The 27,886-nt window shown below is 38.4% G+C and overlaps 1 protein-coding gene across 1 annotated transcript; it reads left to right on the forward strand.

Annotated features, from left to right (window-relative positions):
• Positions 1 to 1,051: 1,051 nt before the first annotated feature.
• Positions 1,052 to 26,717, forward strand: endou (endonuclease, poly(U) specific). The gene is made up of 9 exons (XM_003224470.4): positions 1,052 to 1,795; positions 8,749 to 8,883; positions 13,209 to 13,232; positions 14,285 to 14,450; positions 15,080 to 15,282; positions 20,079 to 20,192; positions 21,042 to 21,148; positions 24,247 to 24,389; positions 25,679 to 26,717. The coding sequence occupies exons 1-9, from the start codon at positions 1,720 to 1,722 to the stop codon at positions 25,791 to 25,793; spliced, it is 1,083 nt and encodes a 360-aa protein (XP_003224518.3). The 5' UTR covers positions 1,052 to 1,719; the 3' UTR covers positions 25,794 to 26,717.
• Positions 26,718 to 27,886: the final 1,169 nt, after the last annotated feature.

Consider the following 27,886-nt stretch of genomic DNA (forward strand, 5'->3'; position numbering starts at 1 on the left):
GAACTGAATCTGTCCCTTATTTCAATTTTGAAAACCTGGCAATACTAAAGACTCAGACATATACTGGTGTATTCTAGGGATGTAAAGCTTTGTTTATCCCATTTCTACACACAAGAATGAACATTTGGCTGATGTCCCATGTCCATTTTGCAAAATCCACTGTAACCAAGCCGTTCAGAATGCCAGGGAACCATTTACCAGAACAGAGAGCTCCATGTCTGATCTTTCCTTAAGCTACCACTATTTTTCACCCCACTTCTTTTGTCCCGGATTAAGAGGTGTTAGGCCTCATTTACACTGAGTATTTAATGCAATTTCTTTAAGCAGTATGGAAGAAAGTGGTTTGGCTATGGAGATGATTTACGTAGGAAATCCAGGAACCAGTTTGACAACACAAACCACAGAGAACTGATGAACATTAAGAACTTTCTTCAGCACACATTTGTGAGAGTTTGTTGTCTGGTCCCCACAGTTTGAATCTAGCTTCCAACTGCATTGAATCAACAGTGTAGATGGGGCCACAGCAGGAGAAGTTGGAAGGTGTGTGTGTGTGTGTGGGGGGGGGGTGCTTTGCAAAAAAAAAAAAAAGTTTGCTTGCAGAAAGACCATTACATTTTATGCAAAACTACTGCAGCTAAAATATATCATTTGAGACAAAATATAAAGTTTATATAGAAATAATTATTCTAACAAGAATACTCTTGTAATATGGTGAAAAATGTTGAGATGTACAGTAGAGGCTCACTTATCCAACATTCTGGATTATCCAACACATTTTTGTAGTCAATGTTTTCAAAACATCATGATATTTTGGTGCTAAATTCGTAAATACAGCAATTACTTCATAGCATCACTGCGTATTGAACTACTTTTTCTGTCAAATTTGTTGTATAACATGATGTTTTGGTGCTTAATTTGTAAAATCATTACCTAATTGGATGTTTAATAGGCTTTTCTTTAATCTCTCCTTATTATCCAACATATTCACTTATCCAACGTTCTGCCAGCCCATTTATGTTGGATAAGCGAGACTCTACTGTATACGTAAATTTTCATACTACTTTCTTCTAAAAAAACAAGCTTATTCAGGGCAAACCACACTTGAGAAAGTAAAGACTTTCTATATATATTTCAGATTTCAATAATAATGTCAAAAATACATAGCATGATTTTATATAGGATTTGTACTACATTAGAACAGTAAAGACAAATATCACTTAAGTTCTCTCATAAAAAGGGAGAAGAATGAAACCAATGCCAATTGTCACTGTGTGGAAAGATAAACTTTGGACCCAGAGGTTGACTTCCTGGATCATAAACTTTAAGTGGCATTTCTGTTTCAGAATCCAGTTCCTGAATGCAACAATTTGACCCCTTGCTATAAACCTATTAGGAACAACAATATCACAACACACATCTTTCCTAGAGGCAGGGACCTATTGCCGCACAAGCACCGACAAACAAGAATTTCCTGCCTGATGCCTGTATTCATTTGATATTTATCATAATGCAGCATTCTGACTCGTATCTTTAGCAAAGACTGTGTGGGCTGTCATTTGTGCACACACCTCTTCCCTCTTTGTATGATGGCATGCTACTTCTACCCATCCCCAAAGCTCCTCCTTTGCATTACTCCACACGAAACACCCATGTGGACACAAATATATCAGGCAGCAATGAAATCCTCCTCAGAGTCATTGGCACCTCTGAACATTCACCATGCATGCCACTGGGAAAATGAAGATGTGGGCACTTCTCCTCTTGCTACAAGCTGTCTACAGCCTGGTCTCTGGATGTAAGAAGTCTTGAAGGGTTTTACATTTTTGATGCCTCACAGGTTTGAGAGGAAGGGAAAGATGAAGGGAGGGAGGGCAGGTGATGCTTTATGGTTTGATTCTGCTATGTACTGAAGTATTATTTATCAAGGAATTAGAAGTATGTATGTGTTGAGAGGGAGCCAACATGGTGTTAAGTTTCAGTATTGGACTAAGGACACTGGCAGGACCAACTGAGTGATTAAACCAGGCATGGGCAAACTTAGGCCCTCCAGGTGTTTTGGACTTCAGCTCCCACAATTGTGCGGTTGAAGTCCAAAACACCTGGAGGGCTTAAGTTTGCCCATGCCTGGATTAGACAAATTACAATTTTGCAGAAGGAGGCAATGGCAAACTTTCTTTGAATCAGCCTTGCCAAGAAACCCCCATGTATCATTTAAAAAATATTGTTAGCCACCATGAGTTGCATTAGTGGAATATAAATAGAATAATAATAATAATAATAATTATTATTATTATTATTATTATTGTTATTATTATTATTATTATTATTATTTCATCTTGGGGTTCATATAAATTGGAACAGCAACTATTTACATATGCCTTAGTTCTAGCTCATTTTAACTCCAATGAGTTCAAGACAGCATAATTGGTTTTCCTTCTATATTAACCTTACAACAATTCTTTAAGGTAGGTTAAGCTAAGAGGAAGTTCTTGAACCAAGGCTACCTGGTGAGTTTTGTAGTTCGGTATAGGTTACAAACTTGGGGTTCCCAAATCCCAACACTTAAGATATTTATTTATTTACAGTATTTATATAGTCCCGCATGATTTGGGAACTTCTTGCCTAAGGAAGCCAGAATGGCCTCCTCCCTGCTGTCCTGGCAGGCTAAAACCTTGCTTTTCAGGCATGCTTTTCAAAGAATCTTAGAATCATAGAGATGGAACAGACCTCAAGGGCCATCCAGTCCAACCCCCTGACAAGAAGCAAGAAAATTGTATTCAAAGCATCCCCGACAGATGGCCATCCAGCCTCTGATTAAAAGCCTCCAAAGAAAGAGCCTCCACCACACTCCGTGGCGGAGAGTTCCACTGTTGAACAGCTCTCACAGTGAGGAAGTTCTTCCTAATGTTCAGGTGGAATCTCCTTTCCTGTAGTTTAAAGCCGTTGTTCCGCATCCTAGTCTCCAGGGCATCAGACTGTTCATTTTAAAGATGCATGTTTTTAAGGCCAAACCAGGAGGTGCCGTGTTTTGTGTAGTTTAATGATTTTATTGGTTTTAACTATGTATTTTAAATATTTCTATGTCTAATTCTATTTTAATGTGTGTGTTAGGTTTTAATTCACAAATTGTTATGGTTTTTTATGTTAGCCACTTTGAGTCTCCTTTGGCAGAAAAAAGCAGGGTATAAATAATACTGCTACTATTGCTACTACTACTACTACTACTACTAATAATAATAATAATAATAATAATAATATAATGCTTACTTGGTAAATCCATTGGAACCCTATGGTCCCACTTTTGAGTAAAACATGAATAGAACTGAGCTACTCATTTACAATCCCAAATATATTTACTAGGGCAGAGGCCACATTGAACACAGTGGGCTTCACTTCCAGATTAGTAAACCTACAATTGCATTGTTAAAAGAGGCTCATACACATGCATGTGCACATCACTTGATTGCTCACCTCATTAGATTGCTGCTGACTTGGGGAAACTGGTTTTATTGTAATGCATTGAAGCTGATGTTGTAATTGGCTAATATGAGTTCTCTCTCTCTGGGTTTAGATGAATGATGCACATTAGCCATCATTTAACATTTCTGTTAGCAATTGAATTGGCCAAACAGGTGTGAACTTTTGCCAGGGATGATTCATATTTGTTTGTAGCACATCAAAGTCTGGTAATGGGGTTAAATGGTTTGCACAAGAATACATTCTCAAGGTCTCTTATTTCTAGAACTACAGAATTTGCTTTTGAATAGGAAGTATATATTTGTGTTCTCATAATTTCTACCAAAAATTAAATTACACACAGCATTATATAATGTAAGGTATTTGTATTACTGGAGTATATGTTTCTGGCCAGACAATGGTTGCCTGACACCAAAGATATGACAGAACGCGACTACATTACCTTGTGTCAGATGCAGATTGTGTTTGTTCCAGGCTCCAGCTACACTGCAACATAATGCAGTTTGAAATGGCACTGGTTCAGAATTCTTTAACTTGACATTATATGTCCAGTGTCGGCTCATTGCTATTAAACTGCACTATCTGAGTCTACACTGACCATATATAAACCTACTAGCTGTGCCCGGCCACGCGTTGCTGTGGCAAAGTGGTGGTGGTATTGGTTAAAAATTGTTGTGTAATTTTTATTTGATGTTATTTGCAATTTTTTATTAATTTTATTGGAAGTTATATTTTTATTTATTATATTTTATTATTTTCTTGTATTATTTTTAGTTATTTTCTGTTATTATAGTATTTTATTGTATAAATTTTTAGAGTTTTTTATTATCTTTATTGGGTTGCTAGGAGACCAAGTTGGAGGAGCTTAGCCTTCTAACTGGCAGCAATTGGATAAAAGCAATTATTCCTCTCTCCCTAATTAGGACTTTATTTTTCTTTTCTTTTTGTTGTATCAACCTAGAGGCGTGGATGATGGGTTGTGTTGTCAAATTTCGAGGTTGGGGGGCCTGTAGTTTTGTTGTTTGTGGGTCGCCGTGATGCCATCACTCTTTTATATATATAGATTACCCGAGTTACCAAATGACTTATAGTTGGGGGGGGGGAGAGACAACAGGAAGTGAGAGAAATCAATAATAATAATAATAATAATAATAATAATAATAATAATAATAATTTTATTCTTATACCCCGCCCCATCTCCCCGAAGGGACTCGGGGCGGCTTACATGGGGCCAAGCCCAGGCAACAAACAACATAAAAACATAACAATGAAACAATCAATCAACAATAAAACAAGTCATAAAACAAATGAGGTCACATACAATAAATATACTATGATAAAATCTACCCCTAGGAAGGGAAATTCATTTCTGAATGAGTTGTCATGGGGAAAAGGTATCTCTATTGAAGATTTCCCACCAATCCTTGTTTCCACAAAAAGCCAAATTTTTCAAAATCCAGTTCTCACAGGGTCAGAAAGTTCATCTTCTGAACAGGGGCACAAACAGCAAACCAGACAGGTGTTAGCCCTTCCCTATGACACACACACACACACACACACACGCACACACACACACAAATAGTTAAAGTCACACTTAAAAATGTACCAACTTACATGTCATTCAACTTAAGAATAAACCTATAAAGCCTATCTTGTTTATAACTTGGGGAATGCCTGTAATGGGGTCTCAGAAATATGCTCACTTGAAGTCAAAATAGGTTTATTTTAAAATAATAGACTAAAAGCTACCACATCCTTATCTTCCTTGGAACTGGAGGATTTTTGCAATTTTGCAACATCTATGACTTATACATTTGAAATACTTCACAGGCTATTTCTTAATTTGTCAAAAAGCTGTTATACCTTTCATGGTCTTTTCTTAAACTAATCAAACTATAAAAACATTTTCTCACTCTCACATGTCTTTTCACACGAGAAAGACCTTGAGTATCTGGAGGTTCTCAAAACAGTTTCATAAATCAGACCTGATATTCATCTCTTAATGATTAGCTAGCTAATGAAGTCACACAGTATCAGCCTTTGCTGCACAATTCAAATAAGCAACTTCTAGAATGCACTCTCACTCCCATTAGCAACATTAGCAACATGTATTAAGCGAATATAGTATTCAGACTTACTAATCAACTAAACATGCATAAAAAAAGATAACAACATGTACAGTATGTAACATCAATACCTAGTCAAGCTAGAGCACAGAACAGGTTTCAAAACCATAAGCACAAAACATAATAAGTATCAAGGCATAGCAGGTCTTAAGCATAGGATCCTGACACCTGGTTTCACTTCTGGGGGAAGCATATCATAAAACTACACGGAGGACCTAGGATTCCTGGAGAGATCATTTTCTGTGAGTGTGGCTAAGTCAACCACAGATATTCATTCTATGGTTATGGGAGTATAGAGTTTATCATTTCAGAATGAGACAAAAAAGTCTTGATTCCCCCCCCCCCCCAAAAAAAAGTCTCTAAATATTATTTTATGCAATATCCCTAAGTATGGATTTTTAATCAGTAAAATTTACATAAAAGAAAAGAAGGTGCTTAGCCATATCTATTGGTTGGATCTTTTGGAGCATAAGATGTTTTGGAGCATTGCTCAATAAATGTATTCTCATTTATCAAGATTATCTTTGCTTATTGATCAAGCATTAGTACCATAATTATAGTGACAGTTAAATTACTTTGATAACAACCCAACAAGAAGGAAATAGTTCAACTTTCCAGTGTATGGGCTTGTAAATTAGTGATAGCCAGTTGTAGATGAAACCTAAATGTTTCTATAACAAAGGGCAACACTTAATGGACCAGTTATTAACCTGGATTCTAGTGAATTATTCAGCACAGAATATGATCATGTTACAGATTTTTTCACACTACCCAATTATAGCTTTATAGTACTACTACTGTAATGTTATGTCAATATCGAATTGAAACATATTTAAAATTTAAACTTTAAATTTCTCAGCCTCTATCTGTGGCAATTAAATTTCTCAGCTTCTATCTGTGGCAATTATCTGTGGCAATTAAACTATGGCAATTAAAGTAGAATCATGGCACTATAAATGTATTTTCTGGAGTAAGGTTTAGGAGATCAGGCAACAGCTCCATTTACACTGACATATAATGCAGTTAGTCTCATAGTAAAGGAAAAGGTTTTCCCCTGACATTAGTTGTGTCTGACTCTGGGGGTTGGTGCTCATCTCCATTTCTAAGCCGGCATTGTCCATAGACACCTCCTAGGTCATGTGGCCAGCATGACTGCATGGAGCATCATTACCTTCTCGCAGAAGCAGTACCTATTGATCTACTACATTTGCATGCTTTCAGACTGCTAGGTTGGCAGAAGCTGGGGCTAATAGTGGGAACTCACTCTGCTCTCCGGATTCGAACTGCAAACCTGTTGGTCAGCAAGTTCAGCAGCTCAGCAGTTTAATCTGCTACACCACTGGGGGCTCCCTAGTTAGTTTCATATAGACTCATATAATACAGTTTAATGCAGTTAAACTGTATTATATGAGTCTACACTGACCATATAATGTAGTTTCAAACTGCATCATATAGCAGTGTAGATGAGGCCATAGGCAACGGAGAACTGCTGTCAGTGAGAATAGTCATTATTGCACTGGAAAGAGGGATCAAGTGTCATCTGGAATAAGGTGGTTTGCTATATGTCTGCGAGACAAGCAGAAGTGCATCAATTGCAATTATGTTGCTTGCATAATTTCTTGCTGCTTGCTTATGTGCTTCTCTTCTGGTTTAACTGCTCTGGCATAATGCTGACCCATTTGTGCAGGAGAGATACTTAATTGATCATAAATAGTTGCCACATTGAGCAGGCATCACAGATCAAAACACGCCCATCTGAATGCTAGAGATGAAAGTGGCGACAGTGATAAATAATGCATCCAAATAACACACTACCATATTTTAAAAACATTATTTAGAACAATTCCCATAAAACACTTATGCATATTACAGCAGCACACCCAGTTACATACTACTCTATCGTCAGCCAGAGCTGAAAGCCTCTTTAAACAAAGAAGTCTTTGCCTGCCTGGTGAAAGACAACAAAGAGGGGAGATGTTCCAAAGCTTGGGGAAGCCAGTAAGTAGGCTCTCTCCATGTCCTCACCAACCACATTTGAGGAGAGGGGATAGAGAAAAAGCCCTTTCGGGAAGATATTTTTTGCTCACTGACACTATACAGTGAGACAACTTAATTGGAGGTACCAGCACAGTCCCAAGATTGGCGTCACCCCCCTCTGATGGTGCCACTTCAGTGTGCTCGTCATGATCTCCAATCTTTGACATCTCCGGTCGGCTGACAAGGAACAGATGCCAGCCATAAAACGGGCCAGCCATAAAACCTCAATGACCCTCTGGTATGTGAGAGCCCCTATATAAGTGGGCCAAAGAGAAGGTTCTGGTATGCGGTACAATAAAATCTGTTGGAATCTACCAGCATGTGTCTTGGTGCTTTTTCCGGTGGAAGACTGACCCACAGCACAACTGGAAGAAGAGAACCCGACATCTATGCACACCCAGTAATACCACTTGATATTGCTTTGCTAGACATATCCCGGTTTTCAGCTCTGAAATGTTGAAAGTTATGGTCCATTGTTATTCCTAATCTTTCTGATGGTGCTTTATACCTCTCTACATAGCAGTGGTTCTCAACCTTCCTAATGCTGCGACCCCTTAATACAGTTCATCATGTTGTGATGACCTCCAACTATAACGCTATTTTTGTTGCTACTTCATAACTGTAATTTTGCTAGTGTTATGAATCGTAATGTAAATATCTGATATGCAGGATGTATTTTCATTCGCTGGACCAAATTTGGCACAAATACCTGATACGCCTAAATTTTGAACACCGGTGAGGTTGGGGGGAATTGATTTTGTCATTTGGGAGTTGTAGTTGCTGGGATTCACCTACAATTAAAGAACATTCTGAACTCCACCAATGATGGAATTGAACCAAACTTGCCTCACAGAACTACCATGACCAACAGAAAATACTGGAAGAGTTTGGCAGGCATTGACCTTGAGTTTTGGAATTGTAGTTCACCTACATCCAGCCTTCTCTGCCAAAGGGGTTCCTAAGACCATCAGAAATATGTGTTTTCTGGTGGTCTTTGGTGACCCCTTTGACCCTCCCCTCGTGATCCCCAGTCTGAGAAACATTGCTATTTAGGGAAATGTTTGCCTTCCACAGCTACTAACGTTTCTTCTCTTACCTTATATTTTAGCTTTATATGGTCCCCCTGATTCCTGCAAAGGGCGTTGCAATGAGAAATATAACTCCAAGGATGTTTGCCATTGCAATAATAAATGTGAAACATATCAAAACTGCTGTGATGACTACCAGAGCTATTGTGGACAAGGTGAGTGAGAATATGCGTGCATCTCTTTGCTGGTGTGTATTTGGATAGATAATGATATGGACCAAACCTGACTATCACCAAAATCTCCAGTATTCCAAAAAGGAGATGTAGTTCAGGAATAATATTTCCAGTCAAAATGTGTGAAATTAAATATACTATGTTAATTTGGGGTCCTGGGGATTGGCAGGTGGTGTGGTTCCTTATCCCTAGCAGGATTGTATAGGGCAAGGGAGAAGTTTTGTATTTGACCCCAGAGCAGTAATACACGTTAGGTTCCTTATAAATGGGATGACATATTTGGTTTGTCTTTAACTCTGAATTTCCAAAGCTAACCATAGATTCAGTAACTTTGGATAGCTCCTTTAAAATCGGACTAAATTCTAAAGAAACTCCTCATCCCTCTTAAATGGGAATCACCACCCACCCTTGTTACCTGCCTGCACAACCAGCAACATCAACTATAAATCCCTATTCTGCACAACCACAAGATATACAGCTGCACTTTTCAGTTTTCAGTTTGGCAACCCTGGCAGGAGCAGACCACACCTATATTTAATTGGACTCAAAGTTATGGCTAGCATAGTTGGATGAGGTTGTTTATTTGCCTGCTACAACTCTGGAGCAATTAGCATATCATATGGTCATTGCTGTATATAAAATAGGTAGGCTCCTTAGTTAAAACTTTTGAACTGAATGATTGAGTCTAAACAGCAGCATCAGTAAGGCAGATGGAGGCTTCTTGCAGAACATCAACAAGGGCAGTTAGTCTTAGGGCTGGAAGGTTTTACATTCTGAACTCTGAAAGGAACAGCTCAATATCTAATTTCTATCAGTCTTTTTCACAAAGGAACTCAAAGAGTCAAATAGCCAAATAGTATTAATCCCCATTTCAGTTAGGTTGAAAAAAATTAAATAAACATTGGCTCAAAGCCACCTGCTATGCTACTTGTCTAACTGATAGATGTGTGTAAAGAATGAGAGCTTATTTCACTTCCAAAAAATATGTAATTTTAGCATTTTACTTCCCACTGTGATAAACTTTTTGAGAATTACAGTGCTCAGAAGTTAGTCAGCTTGGGTGTCTTCTGCTCAAAACTTACATTGTGGCACCTTTGTGTAGAAAACAGCATTTTCTGCATAGAAAAATCTACAGAATTATTATTTTCAGTGCAGAAAATATGGTACCTGCACTGGTAATACTTTTTCTGTCTGAAATAATATGTTGAAAATTGTGCTTTTTGTTCACCACAAATCCCAGTTCATGAAGATGTTCATGAATAAAGGATTGTTCTCATTAGATATTGTTCTCATTAGATATTCTGGAGCCCCAGTGGCTCAATGGGTCAAACCCCTTGTGCCAGCAGGACTGCTGACTTGAAGGTTGGGTTGCTGACCTGAAGGTTGCTGGTTCAAAACCAACTTGGAGAGAGCCCGGATGAGCTCCCTCTGACAGCTCCAGCTCCATGCAGGAACATGAGGGAAGCCTCCCACAAGGATGGTAAAACATTAAGCATCGGGGTGTCCCCTAGGCAACGTCCTTGCAGACAGCCAATTCTTTCACACCAGAAGTGACTTGCAGTTTCTCAAGGCATTCCTGACACACACAAATAATTAGATATTCTCAACAATTAAGATACTATAAAATTCTTTTTGAATTTTTTTGAAAATTTATTTCCAAACTTACCAAATGTGGAGTTGATCCTGGTTCTTTTTAATCCTAGTTAAGTATTCTAATTAGTCAAAATGAGTTTTATTTGTATCCTTTCCCATCTCTCCATGGGGACTCGGGATGACTCACAGCACACATGGCAGCTACCTGATGCCGTACAAAACACAACAATACAAAAACATAATAAAATCAGCATAATTAATCACAACTAACCATAATAAAAACACTATTGACAATAATAATTAACACATTAAAAGAGGATTAAAAACCAGATCTGTGGATTAAGGTCAAAATCACTCTGAGGCCCTTTTCAATAATCATTATGTGAGAGCCAGATGTTCAAGTGTCGCCATAAACCTGGGCGCATAGGTGAGTTTTTAATTCTTTTCTGAACACGGGAAGTGTGGGGGCAATTTTAATCTTTTTTAAGAGTTCCAGAGGCAGGGGGTGACCACAGAAAAGTCCCTCTCTCTTGTTCACACTAGCTGGGTTTGGGACGGTGGTGGGACCGAGTGGAGGACTTCACTTGATGAATGCGGTGACCGGGCAGGTTCATATAAGGAGAGGTGGGCAGACATATAGCTACTATATGATGCTTCCTGGAGCTAGGAATGAGGGTGATTCTAGAGGAAAGATACTTTCTCTAAAGTGGGGATTAATCAGGTTCATATTTATTCACTAGCATTTGAAGCAGGTTTATTCTCCCACTGTAATATTGCTCCTCACATGTTTACCTTAAAGAACCATTTTCAATTCATATCACTGCAAAAATGCATTTCCCAGCAACCAGACTTCCAAGTTAAGCCTGTCTGTTTTCTACTGATGAATCACACATGCAAAATGCAAAATACAAAATGTGTGGGAAGTCAAGTGCTATTACAAACAGATACCTTGACCCTGAAGTGTTTTTAAAAATCACAATGTTTTCAAAATAATTCTTGTGAAGTAACTTCACCCAATACTAAATGCACACTCTACTTCTGGAATCAGACATCACATGCATCTGATAAGCAAGAGTGTCAGAAAACAGGGGCAAAATGTAACTAAAAAAAAGCTTTCACAAGGATACACAGAATGGGGATACAAAGAACAGGCTGGAAGTTGTAGAAATCCTTTCCATTATGAAAAATAATTAACTTACTGTTCTGGATAAGCATTTGGAATGATGTGATCCATGATTTTAAAATATATGCCGTTTGAAAATGCATGCCTGGTTCATTGGATCATCAGATAGGGTTCTTCTCAAGATCACCAAAGGGCACATTAGAAGTCACATGGGACACATATTCCCTTCAAAATAATCTGTTTTGACTCCCACAAGGGGACCAACTTAGAGATGCATGAACTAACAGTCTTGCAAAGCCTATGTTTGTCTTCCAATGACCAATCATAAAACATGTTAAATGCAAAACACATTGTTGAGAAAAAATGGGGTTTCTGATAAACATTTGTTTTTTCCCACTTGGGAAATACTTTGCAAAAAATATTATTATTATTATTATTATTATTATTATTATTATTATTATTATTATTGACACAAAGACACAGTATGACACAGCAAACGAGACATATATGCTGGATTTCATATCATTATCATCATCATCATCATCATCATCATCATCATCATCATCATCATCATTGAATGACACAGCAAACAAGATAGATATTCTGGATTTCGTTTCACAAAATCACAAGTCGAACACTTCCCAAGTGTCTAGGACTGTGTGGTGTATTTTCGGATGATGAGGGCAGATCCCAGTAGGGTGGCCTTTTGCAGTTGGCAGATCGTAATTTTGTCAATGCCTATTGTTTCCAAATGCCAGCTGAGATCTTTTGGCACGGCACCCAATGTGCCGATCACCACTGGGACCACATGCACTGGTTTCTGCCAGAGTCTTTGAAGTTCAATCTTGAGATCCTGATAGCAGCTGAGTTTTTCTTGTTGTTTTTCGTCAATCCGACTGTCACCTGGTATGGTGACATCAATAATCCAAACCTTTTTCTTTTCCACGACTGTGAGGTCTGGTGTGTTGTGTTCCAGAACTTTGTCAGTCTGGATTCGGAAGTGCTCATTTTCCAATACTTTTGCAGGTTTGTGATCCCACCAGTTCCTTACTGCTGGGAGGTGATACTTGAGGCATAAGTTTCAATGAATCATTTGGGCCACATAGTTGTGCCTCTGTTTGTAGTCTGTCTGTGCAATTTTCTTACAGCAGCTGAGGATATGATCAATGGTTTCGTTGGTTTCCTTGCACAGTCTGCATATTATTATTATTATTATTATTATTATTATTATTATTATTATTATTATGTTTATTTATATCCTGCTTTTTCTCTCTATAAGGAGATTCAAAGCGGCTAACATTAACACGATTACAATGCAATTAAAAATACAAATGTGCAAATTTTAAAACATCATTAGTATTAGAAACAATTCATATTAAGTCCATAAAACAGCAACCCCTGACATGCTCTTAAAAACCTCCTCCTTTAAAAGCCTGCCTGAATAAAAAGAGTTTTAGCCTGCTGTTAAACGAACAATGTAATCATGATGTGTACTTTGAAAACTTTTCAAGAAGTGATATTATTTTTGCAAAGCTCAAAGAATTTTGAGACATTATGGTTTCCATGAAATTGTTTCTCCCTTCTTTTATAGGTAATAAAGAGAATAAAGAAATGGGTGAGTACTTTTGCCATTTTTAGATGAGATGTATAATATGATATGTACACTAAGTAAGGTTCCCTAGTAACTGACTTCATATACTGGTGGAATTGCTCCCTCCTGCTGTTGTAGAGCTGATAACCAGCAGGAGGTGATGCTGGCAATAGAAGCAGGTATGTGTTAGAGCTAATTCCCTTCCAGTTTCCAGGTTTGACCAGAGGAACTAACACTACCAGGAGGTATACTAGCTAACCAGCAACCATACACCTGAAGCCAAATGAAATAATTTCCCACCTTCACTTCTAACAGAAAGGATGGACTTTCAACTTGGGTTTAATATAAATTTTGGAATTGATGATGAGGCATGGAAAAATGAGACGAGGTTCAGACAACTGGGTTGAAACAAGGACTGCTTTATTTGATCTAAAACTTATTTAAGCTGGGTTGAACCTGAAAAGGAGTACCTGCCGATTGAATCTAGGTATCACCCTTGACTACCACCTCAACCTCCCCATAGGTGAAACTCTAGAGCTCCTTTATTTGTCTTTTTGAAAGTCCATGGTGTTTATAGAATACCATACTGTAAATGAGTTGATTCTTTTTCTTCTTCTTTTTCTATCTGTTCTCTTCATTGTTCAGCATTTAAAACCATACATTTAAATCAGAAACATGGCACAGACAATGCTGACTTTGGTATTCAATGACATGTATGTAATTGAGATTCTGTGATTATGTTCAATAATCACACTTGAGACACAACAAATACCAAACTATGGATCTGTCTGTATTGCTAACATGTGATCTCTTTGTATTCTGTTCTCTGCAAATCATGTTAGCAGGGCCATAGCCAAAAATATCTCCCAGGTTAAGCGGTATCTATTTATCTACTCACTGCTGTTTTTGACCTGCTAGGTGGGCAGTGATTTATTGCAGCTGATGGTTAACCTGTGGTGCTAAAGCCCGGCCTGCTCTCATTGATCCACCCAAATTTCAGGATTAGATGGGATCTATCCCATACTAGACATTTATAACATCATGTCTTCATGCTACAACAATTGTTTCTTTCAAAGATGGGTTTTCCAGCAGTGATGACGCAATCACCAATGAGGAACTGCAACAAGCATCTGAGCAACTTTACCAAAGTGACACCAACAGAGCAGAGGAGTCCGACATCATCCTTAACAAACAGCATCTGGCTTCAAACACTAAAGACCAGGAGGATGAGTCCCCAAAACCGTGAGTTTCTTCACATAAATGCAATGTATGTACTTATTGACAGAGTCTGAAAACTGCAAAGTTAATCTATGCAGTCCTCTGTATGAGCTCCTGTTGGCTCAGCGGGTTAAACCACTGAGCTAAACTTGCAGACTGAAAGGTTGGCGGTTGGAATCCGGGGAGCAGGGTGAGCTCCCGCTGTTAGCCCCAGCTTCTGCCAACCTAGCAGTTTGGAAACATGCAAATGTGAGTAGATCAATAGGTACCGCTCTGGCGGGAAGGTAACAGTGCTCCATTCAGTCATGTCTGTAGACACCTCCAAGGTCATGTGACCGACAATGCCAGCTCTTCAGCTTAGAAATAGAGATGAGACCAACCCTCAAAGTCGGACACGACTAGACTTATTGTCAAGGGGAAACCTTTACCTTTACCTTATATGAATGTACATTCTTCAGGGTGAGGTGGGATGGGACTGGTTAGCATTCTCATTGAAGATGAGCCAATTTGTAGATATTCTTTATACCTTATGTTGGGGAAAACATCCCATTTTGTCTGCGTGAACCACAATGTGAGATGCATTTTTACCAGTGGAAAAGCAACCTACAATGAGAAAAGACACCCTTATAACTGGGATTTTTTTAAAATTGCAGGCTCTTCAAATATGTCAATCAAGAGAAGCTCTTCTCTAAGCCAACATATGCCAGTTTCATTAAGCTCCTGAATAACTATCATAGAAAGGTTGGGACTGGAGAAGAATTCACAGCCGACCAGCTAAAAGAGCAGGACAATTTCCTCCAGGAAATCATGAAGACCAAAGTCATGAAAGAACTTTACAGATTCCTTCATGGCAAAAGTAAGTAATTCATTCATATTGAGATCTATCCAATTTTAGTTCTGTAAAATAAAAAAAGTGGATCTCTGTGGTTTTGCTTATCTTGATTGAAAGTAATGATGTTTAAAATTATAACATTATGAATGTAGTGAGACCAGACATACGGTCTGTGAGGAAGTGTTTCTCAACTCCACTTTTGATAATATACTGGAGGCTAGAAAAGTTCATTTTTGGACTACTACTCTCACATTCTCACATTTAGCATAATTTCCTGGAATTTTTAGTCCAAAAACTCTTCCAAGCTTAGATGAAAATTGTGAGATACTCAGAAAAGGTAATAGTCCTTCGCTTTAGAATAGGAAAAGACCATATTCTCTCCATACAACACCCAAATATTTTATTAACTAAACACATACAATATATTATTGTAATCCTGCATGGCAGGTGGTTAGACTGGATGAACCTTGGGTTTCTTCCAAGTCCATGAGTCTATGTTCTTTTTCCGGGACATGTCCTTTCAAAAGGACCTAGTATGTCTTCCTGGGGATTTTAAAAATCTTTGCTGCTGCCACTTCACCTCATCCTACCAAGAATGGTCATAGTGATTGATGGTTTGAAATAATCAGTCAGAAAAATGTGTCCTTTTTTCTGCTTTTCAAAATATGATAACCCTAACTTACTGTATATACTCGAGTATAAGCCTAGTTTTTCAGCCTTTTTTTAAGACTGAAAAAGCCCCCCTCGGCTTATACTCGGGTGAAGTTCCTGGTTGGCTTGTATTTGGGTCAGCTTATACTCGAGAATGTATGGTACATTTATTATTTTTCTCTATTATTGTTGCTACTATTACATTTATTTTACTCTATTTGTATTATTAATAATAATACATTTATTATTTCACTCTGATCTTATTATTATTGCATGTATTATTTTACTCTATTTATTATTACATGTATTATTTTCCTGTATTTATTATTGCATGTATTATTTTATTATTACATTATATTATTATTAAAAGGATACATAAGCACATTTACATTGAAGAAGATGAGAATAATGATTTGATCAGAGTTGGACAGTCTTATCTTAAATTTGAGCTTTATGTAAATATTCAAAAACATTTAACCTACTGATGCCTCAATTAATGTAATTTTATTGGTATCTATTTTTATTTCTGAAATTTACCACCCTCGGCTTATACTGGAGTCAATGTTTTCCCAGTTTTTTTGTGGTAAAATTAGGTGCCTCGACTTATATTCGGGTCAGCTTATACTCAAGTATATACGGTATGTTCTCCTACTGCAGTTATAGCACTTGCCACACATTTAGATATTCATTTTGAAAGCACATGTGGAGAATCCATTCCTCCAAATATTCTGGTCTGTAGCTCCTAATCTGCACACAACATGGTCAATTTGTTTATTTTAATTATCCTGACAGAAGCGAACGGAGGGTACAGTTATAATGTATTTGAAAACACAAACAAAGTTAAAAACGTAGTATTATTCTAAATTTATTTATTATTTATTTCATACATTTGTATCCCGTCCTTCTCACACACACATACACCCGAGGGAAGGGGGGGGAGGGACTCAGGGCAGCTTCACAACCAGCAATCATTAGATGCCAAACAAGCAATTATAAAACAATTAGAGGTTTTTTTTCGTGTCAGGAGCAACCGGAGTTGCTTCTGGAGTGAGAGAATTGGCCGTCTGCAAGGACGTTGCCCAGGGGACGCCCGGATGTTTTGATGTTTTACCATCCTTGTGGGAGGCTTCTCTCATGTCCCCGCATGGAGCTGGAGCTGATAGAAGGGAGCTCATCCGCACTCTCCCCAGGTGGGATTCAAACCTGGCAGCCTTCAGGTCAGCAAACCCAACCTTCAAGTCACAAGGCTTTTATCCCCTAGGCCATTATCAGTCACATAAATTGTTCTTATTATTATTGCTGCATTTGCTGCTCGATTGCCTGGTTCCACAGCCATGTTTTGAGTTTTTTCCGAAAGGACAGAAGGGAAGGGGTGGTGACTTCATTAGGAAGGGAGTTCCATAGATGGGCCACCACTGAGAAGGCCCTGTCTCTCATCCCCACTAATCATGCTTGCGAGGGTGGTGGGATCGAGAGCAGGGCCTCCCCTGACGATCCTTTGACCATGTTGTGACTCGGCTTGAATCTAGAATCGATTCTGATGAGGAAAGAGAGATTTAGGTTCAAAATATCCCCGAAAGGCCTGTAGCTTTGGAAGATGAGGAACAGACAGTACAAGTTCAGGTTCCCACAGGCAGGATTGGAGTTGATGACCCTGAATCCAGTGAAGCCAGCCAGGTGCACACTGACTTGAGAAGGGAGGATGGGAGGTTGGAAGATTCCCAGCTTACTAATGAATCTCAGCGAGTTAACGAGCAAACTGACCTTGATGGAATAGGTTCCTTAGATAGGGCTGAGCATTTGGAATTGAGAGTGCGGCGTAGTGTAAGGATTGCAAACAGACAGGGGGAGGTGAGAGGGCAAAGAAATGCTTTCATGTGTTGCAAAGAGTGATGTGATAAAAGGGGTGCTTTGGGAAAAAGCTGTTGTCAAAGCAACTTTCTCGCCACCGGAGAAGCAAGCTCTAGTTTCCCTGTTGGGCTTTGGATTATCTTGCAGTTCATGTATTCTTGTTTCTTGGATTTTGCCATGTTTCCTTTGGATGTTCAATACTATATTTGTAACTGACTTTTGATCCTTTCTTTTGCTTTTTGAAGAACTTTTTACCATTGATCTTTAATAAACTATAAAGACTCAAACCTGCTGTGGAGTTTGTGGGTCAGAGCAAGGTGAATCAAGGCTGAGGTGCAACAGACCAGTAGCTGGCCACTTGGGGTGCCTCTGGTGTTGCTATAAGAAGGTCCTCCATTGTGCATGTGGCAGGGCTCAGGCTGCATTGTAGTAGGTGGTCAGTGGTTTGCTCTTCTCCACACTCACATGTTGTGGACTCCACTTTGTGACCTCATTTCTTAATCTCATGGTGTCTGTTCAGCGCCTTCCAAGTCACCCAGTCTTCTGTATGCCCAGGAGGGAGTCTCTCATTCGGTATCAGCCATGGCTTGAGGCTCTGGGTTTTAGCCTGCCACTTTTGGACTCTTGCTTGCTGAGGTGTTCCTGCGAGTATCTCTCTTGATCTTAGAAAACTATTTCTTGATTTAAGGCAATGGCATGTTGGCTGATATCTGAACAGGGAATGGGCTGGAGATGTTACTGCCTTGATCTTTTCATTATTGGCTGCTAGTTCCCAGAGGATGTCAGGTGGTTCAATACCGACTAAACAGTATAATTTCTCCAGTGGTATGGGGCATAGATATCCTGTGATAATGCAGCATGTCTCATTAAGAGCCACATTCACTGTTTTAATGTGGTAAAATGTGTTCCACACTGGGCATGCATATTCAGCAGCAGAGTAGCAAAGTGCAAGTGCAGATGTCTTCATTGTATCTGGTTATGATCCCCGGGTTGTACCAGTTAGCTTTCACATGATATTATTTCTAGTACCCACTTTTTGCTTGATAGTCAAGCAATGCTTCTTGTAAGTCAGAGTACGGTCCAGGTTAACTCCCAAGTATTTTGGTGTGCTGCAATGCTCCAGTGGGATTCCTTCCCAGGTAATCCTCAGAGTTTGAGATGCTTGTCTGTTCTTAAACATGGTCAATGAAAAAGGATTGTGAGAGTTGTAGATCAAACATCTGAGAGGTCAAATTATTATCAACAATGATTAGATATCACCACACAATACACCCTTCATTATTCATCACTGATACCTTCTAAATGGATATTGGATGAGAAACAGCAGCAAAGAGTCTACATGCTCAGGTATAATTTTCAAAGTATTTTATTGTGAAGAGAATACCAGTCTAGGTTAGAAGTGGAAAAATATCTGAAATTATGCAAAAATGATTAGACTCGTGACAAGGAGAATCCTTTAATAACTGACAAAGAAATCTTTGCAATTTGGGGCTTATTCTGAGCAAAATTTTATGGGATTTTTGGAACAGAAAATAGCATGATGTTCTGTAGTGTCTTTGCAAATGTGATCACTATATATATATATATATATATATATATATATATATATATATATCTTTATTGAGGATTTTACATTATAAAAAAGAGGGGGGGAAAGAAAAAAGAAATGCAAATCACAATATTTCGCAGCGAAAGTGGGGGAACACTTCTTTATAGGTAGAAAGTAGGAAATAAGAAGAAAGAGAAAAGAATATATATATATATATATATATATATATATATATATATATATATCCATGCATATATGTATACCCATACATACCCAAACCCATCCAAACCTCTCTCTCTCTCTCTCTCTCTCTCTCTCTCTATATATATATATATATATATATATATATGTAAATCTAATCAAAAAGAAAAAGAAGGAAAAAATGATTAAAAAAGGATTTAAAACAAAAGAGGAAAAATAATACTACTAATAATTTTTTTTTAAAAAAAGAAAAAAGAGGAAAAAAAATAGGTTGTAGACTTCCATCTGTCTTTTACTAGCTCTTCATAATCTTGTCCAAGAAAAATCATATTTGTTGGTAAAACACCATGTCCAAATGTGATCACTTTTGTCTTATTTCAAGGGGCAATTCCTTCTTGCTGCACACAAGGTACCACATCTTTATACAACACAGCCAGTGAGACTTGTTTCATAATAATCCAGCAATGCAGAACATCAAAACTCTTCTAACATAAAAGTTGTTAGTCTGCATTCTTTCTTTTAATTAAAAAAAATATTTTCATGTATTTCTCTCCAACCTCTCTCCCAGATCGTTACGAGACTGAGTCAGATTTTGTTGCTGATCTGAAGAAGATGTGGTTTGGACTTTATTCTCGAGGAAAGGATGAGGGTGATTCCAGCGGCTTTGAGCACGTCTTCCTAGGTATGCTCTGAAAAACAAGTAAATACATATACTATAAGGCTTTGCTTTGAGTAGAAAGTGTTCTTTATGCTTATTTACAGGCATCATTTGTAGATATAGAGCTCTTCGGATTTCACCAGTTTGACATCACCTCCACACTTGTTTTAATCTTTCTGGAACTGTATAGGAAGCTAGACAACAAACAATAACTTTGGCTTTAGCAGCATTTCTCTCTGTCCAACATACTCATTGCTTTGAGGATAAAGTTTGTTTCAAGAATTGGTATTTTATAGAGGTTCAGACAAAGTATGCATAAGCAATATCTATTGCATATATAGTAATCCTTATCCGAGGTCTATGTGATCATCATAGAATGTAGTCAGCATTTGTTTGCTTCTTACTTACCTATTTAAGCGATCCCTCATTGTCAGAGTATGATGGCCTTCCAAGTGTAGTGTCTTGGTGGTGGATACATAGGTGACTGTGGAGCCCTATTTCTGACCCGCATGTTCTTTCACAGGAAGGGCATCAGTTTCCAGGTTGGCTTGATGTGCCTTCCTCTTGTTGCCAGACTAAAACCTGAAGGTACCCTTATAGTGGTGGGAATTTCAATAGGTGTCACTTGTCAGGCAAAATTCGCTGAAGTTTTCTCTTCTATACACTACTAAAGGTAAAAGAGCCCTCTCAGGTTTTGGTCTGGCAACCCTAATTGTAATGCTAAAGTGCAATATATATTTTCCTGATGTGTCAGTGAACTACAGTACCTTCATTCCTATTCATTTGTTACGAGAAACATTTGAAAAATGCTCATGTAGGGATATGGCTGACTGTATATGGATTCCTAATGAGGCACATTTTTTTCCTATTTAGGTGAAGTCAAGAAAGGAAAAGTATCTGGATTTCATAACTGGATTCGTTTTTATCTTTTGGAGAAAGAGGGTGTCATTAACTATTTGAGTTACAATTATGATGGCCCAGTGAGTATAAATAACACAATTTCAGGAATATAAGTACATCTTTACCAGATTTGGGTGACAGATAAAATGAAACTGGTCAATTATTTGCTGCTGAATTCTAAAAAAAATGTAATGAAATGACATTCTATCACGAAGTGACATGTTACGAACGCTCCTTGTTGTAATTTATATACTATACCAAAAGCAATAGGATGAATATTGGCTTTCATTTGAAACAGCTCACCACAACAGATTTCCCAAGTCTGCCCTCCAGTGGTAGTTAGTGGTGAGGCAGAACTAAAAACTAACTTGTTTTTATTGCTTTGTGTGTGTCAAATTATTTCTGGCGTAAATGTGTTTCTAACTGTTTAAACTATGATGTATAAAACATTGTTATTTCATCATTTTTAAATTTTTAAAATGATATTTTAATTTGATTTTGTTGTAATTTTGGAAGCTGCCTTGGATCTCAGCCCAGAAGAAAGATATAGTATATACAGTAGAGTCTCACTTATCCAACATAAATGGGCCGACAAAACGTTGGATAAGCAAATATGTTGGATAATAAGGAGGGATTAAGTAAAAGGCTATTAAACATCAAATTAGGTTATGATTTTACAAATTAAGCACCAAAACATCATGTTTTACAACAAATTTGACAGAAAAAGCAGTTCAATACACAGTAATGCTATGTAGTAATTACTGTATTTATGAATTTAGCACCAAAATATCACAATGTATTGAAAACTTTGATTACAAAAATGCGTTGGATAATCCAGAATGTTTGATAAGTGAGTGTTGGATAAGTGACACTCTACTGTATCTAATATGTAAATGGGAGTCCCTGGTTGCGCAGAGGGTTAAACCGCTGAGCTGCTGAACTTGCTGACCAAAAGGTTGGCTGTTTGAATCTGGGTGGTGGGGTGAGCTCCCGCTGTTAGCTCCAGCTTTTGCCAACCTAGCAGTTTGAAAGCATGAAAATGTGAGTAGATCAATAGGTTCCGCTCTGGTGGGAAGGTAATGGCGCTCCATGCCGTCATGCCAGCCACATGACCTTGGAGATGTCTATGGACAATGCTGGCTCTTCAGCTTAGAAATTGAGATGAGTCGGACACAACTAATCAGGGGAAAACCTTTACCTTTATCTAATATGTAATGGAATAAATAAGCAAACAAACAATCTTGTGACATTGCATGTTGTGGTATTGGCCAATATTGTGTAATGTCACAATTCTGCTTGTGGGTAGGTTGCATAACGCTCACATGGCATGGGAAAAATGGTCAAACTTTTTCCATAGGGGTAATTTTGCATGTCTAAGATACCAAAAGCCAAATTCTCCAGAACTATTCTTCAACCAAGCAAATGTGGTCTCATGGCCCATGTGGTCTCTTCCAACTCTACTATTCTATGATTCTATGATTCTAACCTAGAGGCAAATTCTGTATAACTGATGCTGACACCATGGAGTCTAATTTAGACATGCTCTGGAGACAGAAAGCGAGAGTGGGTTACGGACATTGGGATATGCAGTACAAGAGAGGCATCCCAGCTCCAAGCACTGATAGTCTCAGAAGTAAACACAGAGAAGATACTGAGAATACAGAGAGTTATTTATCATATGATGTGCCTCGTGAAAGAAGCACACGTGTACTTTCATTCACTGGAGGTGGGGCATGCTATTATCTATCATCAGAAGTTCTCATAATCTTCTGATCATCAGGGTGTAAACCAGGAGTGGGGAACTGAACGGAGAACCCAGTTTCCCCTCTTTCACTTCCAATAATGCTTTATGGACTGGGTAATTTTAGTTATGTGTGGCCTTGTCACCCGCCATGCCTGGATTTCAAGCAAAGCAAAGGGAACAGGTTTGAGGATAAACATACTTTCATCTGACATTTCCAGAATCTAGTCAAGTGTGCAGAGAGATTCATTCTTCATTCCTTTCCATGTGCTTTACCTTGGAGGAGTGAAGCCAAAAAAAGGAATCCCTACCATCTCTGAATGATCTGGCTCCCTTCTAAGTCTACAGTGATGGGTGACACTTGGCTTGAAAACAGTCCGTGTGAAACGGATCTAGGAGACTATGGCCCCTTCTACATTGCCAAATAAAATCCAGGTTATCTGCTTTTAACTGGATTGTATGGCAGTGTACACGTTAATAATCCAGTTCAAAGCAGATAATGTGGATGATCTGCTTTGATAATATGGATTATATGGCAATGTAGAAGGGGCCTTAGTAGACCACAAATGGAACATGAGCCAGCAGTGTGATGCAGCAGCTAAAAACAGCCAATGCGGTTCTAAGCTGCATCAATAGGAGTATAGTGTCGAGATAAAGAGAAGTCATAGTTCCACTCTATTCTACTTTGGTCAGACCTTTTTTGGAGTCCAGTAATGACTATAATTGACAAGCTGGAAAGTGTCCAGAGAATAGTGATCAAAATGATCAAAGCTCTGGAGACCAAGCTCTATGAGGAACGGCTGAGGGATCTGGGTGTGTTTAGCTTGGAAAAAAGAAGGCTGTGCGGGGAAATTGTAGTCATGTTTAAATATTTGAAAGGATGTCACACTGAGAAGGAGGCAGGCTTGTTTTCTGCTACTCTGGAGACTAGAATACAGAGCAACAGAGCAATGGATTCAAATTGCAGGTAAAAAAGATCCCACCTAAACATTAGGAAGAACTTCCTAATGACAAGAGCTGCTCAGCAATGGAATATGTTGTTTGGAAGCATGATGTAGTCTCCTTCTCTGGAGGTTTTTAAGCAGAGCGTGGATGACCATCTGTCAGGAGTGCTTTGATTGTGCTTTTCCTGCATGGCAGAATGGGGATGGACTGGATGGCCCTTTTGGTCTCTTCCAAATTTTTGATTCTATAATTCTAGAGGCAGAGAAGAAGCTTAACTAGAGACTTCAAAGTGCCAGATTAGAAACCTCCATAGGTTGGATTAGAGCTGTGGACCAGAAGTACATATCATGACCCTATTTTGTTCTTTATGATTAAGTCTTGCAAGGTATCTATCTATTATTACTTTGGAAATATTTCATTTGGAAATATCTTATATCGGACCTCCCAAATATTTTGGTGAATTCTCTTTTCTTTCTTCTCTCCCTAATTTAGTGGACTTCGTATCCAGATGTGCTGGGCATGCAATTCAGTTGGGATGGATTTTTCAAGGAAGTCGGCACAGCTTTCATTGGAAGCAGTCCTGAATTTGAATTTGCCCTCTATTCACTGTCTTTCATTGCTAGGCCTGGGAAACAGTAAGTATGGTGCCAGAGGCAAGAGACTTTGTACTGTAGTGAAAAAGAAAGGATGCTACAGTGTTAAGAAATAATAAGATAGAGACCTACAGACAGTTTTGGAACCTTCTACTTCCATGATATAGTATATCATGTTCGGAATAAAGCAATCGGAGGGTTGCTGTGAGTTTTCCGGGCTGTCTGGCCATGTTCCAGAAGCATTCCCTCCTGACGTTTCGCCCACATCTATGGCAGGCATCCTCAGAGGTTGTGAGTTCTGTTGGAAATTCGGCAAGTGAGGTTTATATATCTGTGGAATGTCCAGGCTGGGAGAAAGAACTCTTGTCTGTTTGAAGCTCTTATACTCTTACATTGTGCTGTACAAAGTACTCTATAAGTCGTGAGCCTCCTTTCACCCTCCTTCCAAATCTGGAGAAAAGGTGGAGACTCAAACTTTTTTATCCTATCAGGTGGTCAAAAGAAAAATATATATTAAAAATCAGCCTAGGAATTTGGGAGAGAATATGAGGCAAGTGGCTTAGGTATGCCAAACATCCCAATATGCCTAAACATGTTGTGTTTCTATTTGTAGGCTTTAATGTGTTATAACTATTCAGATCATAGCCCAAGGCAATCTGGCTGATCTACTTTTCAAATGTGCTTTCAGCTTTGATCTAGAAACTATGCATAAGGCTGGAACCACCTTTAAATTATTTTTAAGAGAAAGTAAATTTGTGATTGTGATAACATAGTAGTTTGCAAAAATTGCTTTGATTCAGATTCCCAGTTTGGAATTATACTAAATGATTTGGGAGATGGAGCCTCCGGTGGCACAGCGAGTTAAACTATTGAGCTGCTGAACTTGCTGAATGAAAGGTTAGCGGTTTGAATCCGGGGAGCGGGTGAGCTCCCACTGTTAGCCCCAGCTTCTGCCAACCTAGCAGTTTGAAATGTGAGTACATCAATAGGTACCACTCTGTTGGGAAGGTAATGGAAGCTACATGACCTTGGAGGTGTCTACGGACAATGCCAGCTCTTCGGCTTAGAAATGGAGATGAGCACCAACTCCCTGAGTCGGACACGGCTAGACATAATGTCAGGGGAAAACCTTTACCTTATTTGGGATATAGGCTTGGTCGGAATAAGATGAAAAAAACTTGGCACTTCAACCATTCTTTTAACTGTTTCCCTTCATCATTAGTCATGTTGGGTGAATCTGAATAGAACTGAAGCCTAAAATACCTTGAAGGGCAAAGGCTCTTCAACCATGAAAGAAAGAAATAATAACATGTCCCTTTCCTTTTTCCCAGGTGTCGCCTGAAAATTGGGGGCCATAATTTGGGGATCCAGACACATACATGGGATAAGTCTACTTACGGTAATGGGAAGAAGTACATAGCCACAGCTTATGTGGCATCCCCATGAGATGGCAATATCATGTGTGTGTAACATCCTGAAATATTGGCTGCAATCCATGCGACTCCAACTGGACTGTCATCTCCACCAGCAGATTCTCTGGAATGGACCTCTTCTCTGATAATTCAGGACTGCATTAATGATTGTTTGCCCAAGTCTTGTGGAGTCTGCCTCAGGATGCTGAGACTGGAAGTCTATGACCCTTTGAGTCTTTATGGTGACCATGGAATAAGTTACATCATGCTCTAAGTGTACACCATTCTGCACAGATGACATCCATGCTTGACTAAATTGAGGGAAAATGTCTAAGTGATTTTAATAGATCAAATAACAGAAAGTCACATGAGGAGGAGGGAAATGCTGAAGATTCTTTCATCCAAAGAGAAAATCTGGTATTAAATGGAAATTCCCAGTTAGACAAAACTTTTAAAATATTTCAGGGGGGAAAAAACATCCAAAATATTTTTGATAAGGTGAACAAAAATTCTTTTAAAAGTATTATACTCTGTTGCTGGAAATTAAAAGGGTGAAGTTGACAAAGAGACATACACTGCCCTATAATCCAGTTTAAAGCAGATGATCTGGATTCAGAAACTGGATTATATAGCAGTATAGATGGTGCCATAGAGAGATCTTGTTTCATTGGGAAGAGCAACCATGAAGATACATGATTAACAGTGCAACTTATGACAAGTGCCACATCTGATTCTTTCTGGGTGATCTCCATGGTGATGATCCATTTCCTAGATGTATCCCTGTTAGGCACAGGAATTTACTTTTTAAATAAACTGCTAGGCATCCCTAATGGTTCAAACTGAAAACAACAACCATCTTTTCAAAACTGGAAATGGACCTCTGATCCCTTTTTATTGCTTTTTCCCCTTTCACTTTCTGGTATGTAAGAAAAGTCAATGTATATCCTGTAAACTTCACCAAATAAAAAAGGCACTATTAACATTTTTGTTAGTAATGTGATACATATGTGCTATTATAGTAAGTAAATTTCTGTTTGAGCAGGTAACATTTTCATATTACTTTGTTTATACTAATCTATTCTACATATCAGTGGTCTAAATTTTCTGGTCTGATGGTATTTTAACATGTTGCTGTGTGCCTTCATATCATTTTGTATCAAGTTGACTTCTTCATCACACTAGAGCTTGGATCCAATTTAAATCTATTTTAAAGTGGGGGGCTTTAAACAGCTCAGCCAGACAGGTCCTAGGCTTCACCAAACTACAAACCCCAGAATTCTGCAGGAGGCAGAAACTAGATTTAAAGTGGATTCATGCTCTAGTGTGATGAAGCAGTATGTGTCTATTTGAAACATAACAACAACAACAACAACAACAACAATAATTTTATTTTTATACCCCGCCCCATCTCCCCGAAGGGACTCGGGGCGGCTTACATGGGGCCAAGCCCGGACATCAACAATATAAAAACAAAGCAATAAAACAAGTCAATCAACAACAACAATAAAAACAGGTCATAAAAGATCACATACATAAATATAATGATAAAATCTTGGGTTGGCTCCAAAAGAAGCTGAATTGTGTGTTGAAATTTGCATCCCATCTCCAAAATATCTCTTTATGTATGTGGATGCAAATGCAGGTCTTTTAAAATCTTTTTTTTACCAAATTCAAAAAACTTCTAGTCCAAAGCATTTCAGAAATAAGACACTCAACCAGTTATTTTCCCTCAGAAATCTGTAGTTTTTTGTGCATAGCTTTTAAAAAGTTAGGAAAGGGGTTTTACTGATTTCTGCATTGATTATTCCCATTCTATATTATCTTGTTTCAACTGGAATTCTGCATATAGGTTTGGTGTGTGGTTGCCAAGTAAGAAGCCAAGAAAGATGTTTACAAGGGGCAAATTGCTTGAGCACATCTCTCTCCCCTGGCCTTTCCATCATGACTTGCTTGAAAATTTCTGCTCACATTGAATATAACCATCCTGAGATCCATTCATGCTCTATAATTGTTGCATTCCATCCAATTTTAACTGCTATGGAAATCTTGGGATTTGCAGTTAAAGGATGAGGAGTCTTTATAATCCCCAGAGAGGGAGCGCCTCCAATGCCCCTGGCCAAACTATAA

This window comes from Anolis carolinensis, chromosome 2 (assembly GCF_035594765.1).
Source record: "Anolis carolinensis isolate JA03-04 chromosome 2, rAnoCar3.1.pri, whole genome shotgun sequence".
NCBI lineage: Eukaryota > Metazoa > Chordata > Lepidosauria > Squamata > Dactyloidae > Anolis > Anolis carolinensis.